At 41.9% G+C, this 7,854-nt stretch overlaps 1 protein-coding gene across 1 annotated transcript; it reads left to right on the top strand.

Annotated features, from left to right (window-relative positions):
- The first annotated feature begins 3,016 nt into the window (after positions 1-3,016).
- On the top strand, positions 3,017-4,084 carry LOC138879954 (uncharacterized). The gene has a single exon (XM_070159604.1). The coding sequence runs from the start codon at positions 3,017-3,019 to the stop codon at positions 4,082-4,084; it is 1,068 nt and encodes a 355-aa protein (XP_070015705.1).
- The last annotated feature ends 3,770 nt before the right edge of the window (positions 4,085-7,854 follow it).

Here is a 7,854-nt window from a genome sequence, read left to right on the forward strand (position 1 = left end):
TGGTGCGGGGCGGTGCGAGTTTAAGGCTATGCGGGGCGAGGTGGGGCAGGTTTAAGCCATTCTTTTAAAAACTGATGCGGGGCGGGCGGGTTGCGGGTTTATACGGCTTTTTGCGGGTTTAGACAAGCTTTTTATAATTTTCTTTTTTTTAAGTCATATCAAACATTAATTATCTTTGGTTTATGCAGGGAAATTTCCATTTTGTGCATTAACTGTAACAAAATTTTAATGTGCATGTGAATCTATTACACCTACATACATAGATACCTACTATCTCTGGTTCGAACAAATCTGTTCAAGCTTTGGCACAAAAGGAAAAGTAAATGCAATATTCTCTATAAGAAAGGTGGCAAATTATTCTGCTTATTAAATTTTCGCCTACTACCTACAAAATAGAGGAGCAAGACAAAGTAAATCAAAATGCACTTTCATATGCAGTACTAATCCTTTTCCTACCAAATTTTGGTTTACAGTCGCGTTAGAGTTAATTAATATTGCTCTAAGAGTTATAGCTTCTATTATAGTAACAATTATTGCATTAGAAATCTCTGACATGAATTGAACTTCAAATAAATAATTTTATAAATTTTACAATTTAATATCATATATTTGGAAGAGAATAATTAAAAAAAATAGTTGAGCGGTGAGGGTTTATGCGGGGCGGGCGTTGGGCGGGTTAAAACAATAAATTATGCTATGCGGGCGGGGGCGGGGCGGGTTGAAGTGTTCGCGAATTTATGTGGGTTTGCCCCGCAACCGCACCGCACCGTTTGCCATGCTTATTTACGCCTCTTCTATCCTAGCTACCCATAATACTCTTCCCCTACCTTCCTCTTCCTATTTGTCCGGAAAATGAAATACTAGTACTATTTAGTAGGCGTTTGGACATAAGAGTTGTGTTTAGACATAAATTTCAGTTTGTATTGTTTTTGAAGTTTTGTGAGTGATTTGAGTGAAAGTTTTGAAAAATAGTTTTTTGGAGTTTTTCAAATTTTCGAATCCAAAATGCATCTTCAAGTGAAAATTGGAAATTTTACGAACAAACGCTGATTTCGAAAAAAAAAGTAAATGCTTTTTGGAAAAAAGGAAAAAAAAAAATTTATGTTCAAACAGGCTCTTAGTCAGTAAAAAGTCAACTTAAGAGATGCATGTTGGGGACAAGCTGAGATTGACGATGAAGTTCAAACTAATATATTATCTTAGACGCTCATGTACTCACTTAATTGATGTCATAAAACATGAAAAGAAACGTAATAAAATATTTAACTTAATTTTTTTTAAAATCTTTGGCTGGACTAAAGAATTTAAGAAGTATATCAATTGTATTTTTGAATTAAGTTGACGGGGAGGCCAGCTTTTATGGACAAGTTTTAGAAAATAAGTAATTCTTTGTCAACAACATTGTAAATACATGATGAAACTATCTGTGAGTTTAGCACGACGACGTGCAATCCGGGGTTTCATACCCTCAGGACATCATTTAAAATTATTACTCACCTCAATTCAGTCAAAACTCTAGCCCGCGACGCCTTTGCCCCTCGAATCGGCCTCAACTCGCGTCAAATTTAACCAAAATCAGAATCACGATGTCAAAAAATGCTAAGGGAACGAAGCCCAAGCGAAAATAATCAATTTATAGCATAGATCTCGAAATTACCAAAACTCGACCCCTGGGCCCACGTCTCAGAATTCGATAAAATTCACATCAATAGATTCCTTATCCCCCCACGAGTTCATACATAAGACTCCAAAATCTCCGTCAACCATCTGAAATCACCCCGAGGCCCCCCGGACCTCAACCAAAAACACCAACATCTCCCATAACCTTATTCAAACTTATACCAATCTTCAAAACACCTCAAACAACATCGAATCAACCAAAACACATCGGATTCAAGCCTAAGTTTCCAAAAATCTTCTGAATTACGCTTTTGATCAAAAACCCAACCAAACCACGCCCGAATGACCTGAAAGTTTGCACACACATCCTAAATGACACCACGGAACTATTGCAACTCTCAAAATTCCATTCCGACCCCTATGTCAAAATCTTACCTATCAATCGGAAAACGCCAAAAATCCAATTTCGCCAATTCAAGCCTAAATCTACTCCGGACCTCCAAAACACATTCCGATCACGTTCCTAAGTCTCAAATCACCTCCCGAAGCTATCCGACCCATCAGAACTCACATCCGAGCCCTCTAACTCATAAGTCAACATCCGGTTGACTTTTTCAACTTAAACTTCCTCAAAAGAGACTAAGTGTCTCAAACCTTACCAAATTCTTTCTGAACCCGAGCCAACCAACCCAATCACATATGGAACCGATACACAAAGCAATAAGAAGCAAAAATGGGGAAAATAGAGCTGTAACTCATGAGACAACTGGTCGGGTCATCACATCGTGAAAGTCGTGCAAAGGCTAACAGGACGAATAGCCACTTTGGGTCGATTCATTTCGAGGTCATCAGATCGAAGTCATAGGTTCTTTTCCTTGCTCAAAAAGAAAAAGGATTTCGTATGGACCACGGAATTCCAACCAGCCTTAGAAGAATTGAAGCGGTACTTATTGAGACCAACTCTACTTCACATCCCCAAGGTAGATGAAAAGCTTTACTTAAATTTGGCAGTATCTGAGATAACGGTAAGTGGGGTACTAGTTCGAGAAGAACAATGTACGGAATTCCCTGTTTATTATGTAAGTCGAACTCTAGGAGATGCTGAAACTAGATACCCTCACTTAGAAAAATTAGTACTTGCATTAATAAGCGCATCTAGAAAGTTAAAGCCATATTTCCAGTATCACCCAATATGTGTGTTAACCACTTATCCTCTCTAAAATGTTTTGCATAAGCCCGAACTATCATGCCGATTGCCCAAATGGGCAGTCGAACTCGGCGGGTACAATATCAAATATCAAACCCAAACGGCCATCAAGTTTCAAATCTTGGATGACTTCATGGCCGATTTTACGCCGAACCCCGTACCCGAAGTGGAGCTAAAATCGGGTACATCATGGGGGTATGGACCCTTTTCACGGACGGTGCCTCAAATGTGAAAAGGTCTGAGCTCGGCATTGTTTTGAAGCTACCAAAAGGTAGTACTATTAGACAATCTATCAAAACTTCTAGGTTGACTAATAATGAGGCCGAGTATGAGGCCATGATTGCAGGTCTCGAGCTAGCTAAAAGCTTGGGGGCAGAAGTCATTGAAGCCAAGTGCGATTCGCTGTTGGTGGTTAATCACGTAAACAAAAGTTTTGAAGTTCGAGAGGATAGGATGCAACATTACTTGGATAAGCTACAGGTAACTTTGCACCGCTTCAAGGAGTGGACTCTAGATCATGTGCCTCGAGAAAAAAATAGTGACGCCGATGCACTTACTAATTTGGGGTCATCAGTTGAAGAAGATGATATCGTCCCGGGGACTGTCGTCCAATTATCGAAGTCTGTGATTGAAGAGGGTCATGCCGAGATAAATTCTACAAGTTTAACTTGGGATTGGAGGAATAAGTATATCGACTATTTGAAAAATGGAAAACTCCCATCGGACCACAAAGAGTCAAGGGCTCTACGAACCAAGGCTGCTAGGTTCACATTAGATGAAGATGGAACATTATACTGGAGGACGTTCGATGGACCATTAGCAGTATGTTTAGGGCCGGGGGACACCGATTATGTTCTACGAGAAATCCACGAAGGTACTTATGGGAATCACTCTGGCACTAAGTCTTTGGTCCGCAAAATTATTAGAGCATGGTATTACTGGGATAGCATGGAAAAAGACACTAAGGAGTTTGTTAAAAAATGTGATAAATGTCAAAGTTTGGCACCAATGATTCCTCATCCCGGAGAGCAACTACACTCAGTCTTGTCCCCGTGGCCTTTTATGAAATGGGGAATGGACATAGTCGGCCCTCTACCAACGGCACTAGGTAAAGCTAAATTCATTTTATTTATGAATGACTACTTTTCTAAGTGGGAGGAAGCACAGGCCTTCAAGAAGGTTAGAGAAAAAGAAGTTATCGACTTCATTTGGGACCACATCCAGTGTTGGTTTGGGATACCCGCCGAAATCGTGTGAGACAATGGCAAGCAATTCATCGGCAGTAAGGTAACAGAATTCCTCGAAGCACACAAAATAAAAAGGATTTTATCAATACCATATCATCCAACTAGGAACGGACAGGCCGAGTCAACAAACAAAACTATCATTCAAAACATAAAGAAAAGGTTGGATGATGCAAAAGGAAAATGGAGAGAAGTTCTACCCGAGGTCCTTTGGGCATTCGAACGACATCGAAGTCCAGCACAAGGGCTACTCCATTCTCTTTAGTATACGGCTCCGAGGCCTTAATCCTGGTCGAAGTTGGAGAACCCAGCGCCAGGGTTCGATATGCATCAGAAGAGTCAAATCATGAGGCTATGAATAAGAGCCTCGAGCTATTGGATGAAAAATGAGAAGCAGCACTTGTTCGGATGGCCGCACAGAAGCAAAGAGTCGAGAGATACTATAATAGAAGGACTAACCTTCGACACTTCGGAATCGGGGACTTAGTTCTACGGAAAGTCACCCTCAATACTTGAGACCCGAATGAAGGGAAACTGGGCCCGATTTGGGAAGGACCATACCGAGTTATTGGAGTTGTCGGCAAAGGATCTTACAAATTTGGCACGATGGAAGGCGAGCGATTGTCAAACAATTGGAATGTATCATTGCTCAAATGATATTACTGCTATGGTATGGCCTTCTCCTTTTTTCATTTAAATTTAAGGCTAACTCATTGTAGGTGTTTGATCGATGCCGATGGCACCTTTCCACACGAAGATCTTGGGTTTTAAAGCATCTGTTGCACTCTTTTTTCCTTAGATCGGATTTTTTCCCAAATGGGTTTTACCGGCGAGGTTTTTAACGAGGCAACAACTATGTGCTACCTAAGGAGAACTCAACAGTACCCAAGGCTTCTTTTCAATCAACCTCAAATACTGGGGGCCATCACCCTCGGAGATTATATTTTTGAGGAATATACTTAATGCCAAAGAGGGCCTCGATAGGAAATCTTTGTAATGGACCAAACGGTCAGATGAACCGTGTCCATATTGAATAGTCGAGCCCTGATAGCAAAACATGTACGCATGTATCAAATTATTCAAAGAAGCATTCTTTCTATATCAAAAAACACTTTATGTCTCAAAGAAATTTGCTACTATACGAACATCATACTTGTGATTTTACAAGAAACGGCTCAAGGGCCAAAACGCGAATACACCTCGAATACTCGGGGACTGTCATCGATAGTCAACGCATTCGATTCATCTAAACTTGAGTTCATAAGACCTCAAAGAGGAATCCCCTCGGCATAAAGGCCAATGCCATCATACTCGGGGACTAACTTTTTGAACAAGTTCAAAGGGTTATCGGGAAACAAGTCCAAGAGACATACCCAAAGGCTACGGCCAAAATAATGCGGCTCGGAGATGTCCGACTTCTGCCATAAGATAAAGGCCTTCAAATACTTTGAAAAACCAGTTAAACTAGCTACCTTCGGCAAAAGTAAAAAGAACTTCGATAAAATCAGCCCTCGAATAATTTAAAGGCTTTGATAAAATCAGCCTTCGAAAAAAGCCCAAGAGGTATTCAATTATCATAACACAAACGGAAATGAGGTTCCAATCGATCGAACCTTCGAAAAACCAAACATATACAAAAAACACATGCTATGGCATAAAGAAATTTTAACTAAGTCATTTAGCTGAAAAGAGGGAAAAATTATAGCTGTCTTAGAGGCCGAAGTGGTCCAACTTAAAGAGCTTCAGGGCCGACCTAAAAGAGCCTAAGGGCCGAAGCATGCGGAGTTCGAGACCTTACTCTCACTCAACTCGGGCTCAAGAGTCCCATCATCCCGAGCTTGCTTCAAATCAACTTAAACATAGCTCGAGGATTAACAAAAACCTTAAGAGGTATTCTATTATAAGTTCGAAGATCGCCCATTGATCACTAAAAAACCTAAGGGTTGTTATATTCAGAATCCGAGCCAACGTTCATTTGATCATCGAACTTATCAAAAAAATTTCACAATATAAAAACAATGCGGAATTCAATACAAATTGGAGATGAAGCAAAGGAATTCTTTAAATTTATAAAAGATATTTACAACACCCACGAGGGGCCCTTACACAAAAATAAAGAAACAAAAAAGAACCTAATCTATTTCGGGGCCACATCCTTGGGAGCCACATCCTCAGGAACTGCATCATCGGGAGCCGCATCTTCGGGAATCTCCTCCTCGAGTACTTAGTCCTCATCTCCCCCGCTCTCGGTGCCACTAGCGGAATACTTGTCATTAGAGAGCAAAGCGGAAGCCTCTTCCTCTAAAGTTTTTGCTTTTCAATATCAGGTGAGAGGTCGAAGCCACAAACGTGCACCTCCTCGAGAGTTTCTCTCTAGGACTGTCGTCTGGCATGGTCGAGAGAAAATGATAACTTAACCTTAGCCGCAATAGAGATCTCCTGTGCCTGAGTGTTAGCAGCTTCGGCATCAGCTCGGTACAAGGACACAAATGCCTCTACCTCAGATTTGGCCTTCACAAGCTCGGCGACTGAGTTAGCTTTGAGCTCCTCGACTTTGGCCAAGCTTTCCTTCTTTGCATTTTGAAGCTGGCACTCGATTGAAGTCAGTTGTTCCCGAAGCGTATATTTCTCAGAGGCGACACAGTCCATGTGTTGCTTCCACCCTAGTATCTCGACCTCTTTCATCTTGAGCTCTTCTCGAAGCTGCTCCACCATCTCGCCCTTCTGCTGGGCCTGAAAAGTTGAAGTGTTAGTCACCTAATCAGATAAATTCATAACAAATCCTCAAAGGCTATATTACCTTTTCAATAAGCTCGGTGTGTTCTTGACGAGCTTTTGCTAACTCGACTCAGAGATCCCTGACCTCCTACTCTTTTTGTACATAAAGGCACTTAAGGCCATCCGTCTCTTCCACCAGCTTCTTGAGTTCGGCTTTGCATCAGGCTAGCTTGGCCCGAGATCTGGAAAATGCTTGTCGGTGAAGCGACACGGCCTTCACGCAAAGAAAAGGAGTTAGGCTTAGAAAGATGAGAATTAAACTCGAGCGTAATGATGAAAACAAAAACTTACTTGTTTAAGAAGCCTTTGGGCCTCATAAAAAATAAACGAGGCGTCAGGATTGGGACCATCCTCGATCCTCGCAAGACACTCCCAAAAAATGTCACTCCCTTCATGGGTCATTCCCACATCAGGAGTCCTCATGGCCTGGGCATCTCTAAATTGCCCTTCGAAGAACACCGGGCCCGACGGAAAATCATCTACATTGATTACCCCAAGTGATTCACTTGGGATATTATCCTTTCTTTGAAGGGCCTCGAAATTAGGCTCTTCGAGCTCGCCCACCAAGTGTCTCCCCGGGAAGAGGCACACTTTTTCCACCTGATGGCTCGGGGACTTTGCTTGAGCTCCCCTCCGAAATTTCTTCGGTTTGAGATTGAACTGCATCTACCACCATCGGTTCAGCAGCCTTCGAAGCATTAGTGCTTCCTCTTTTCCGAGCTACCAACAGGTAGTCATCATCTTCTCCCTCTTCATCCTCATCCCGAAGACGTTGGGCCATTTTTGGAGATAGGGCCACAGTATCGGCCTTAGGCTTTCGATCCCTAATTTTCTTTGGCTTCGGGGAATTTGCAGGCGACCCCCTTTTACTTTTCTTTTTCCTTGGTGGGCTTTGGGATTTCTTCTTCACCGAGCGGGGGAAGCCGCATAGCAACAGCGTCTCCGAGGCCTGCATAAGGATAAAGTGAGTATTTCACCAAGAAACCTAAGTATGTGAACAAGAAA

Source organism: Nicotiana sylvestris, chromosome 10 (assembly GCF_000393655.2).
Source record: "Nicotiana sylvestris chromosome 10, ASM39365v2, whole genome shotgun sequence".
Lineage (NCBI taxonomy): Eukaryota > Viridiplantae > Streptophyta > Magnoliopsida > Solanales > Solanaceae > Nicotiana > Nicotiana sylvestris.

Coding starts and splice junctions, on each gene's coding strand:
- LOC138879954 (XM_070159604.1), top strand. CDS start 3,017: ATGGGGGTATGGACCCTTTTCACGGACGGTGCCTCAAATGTGAAAAGG.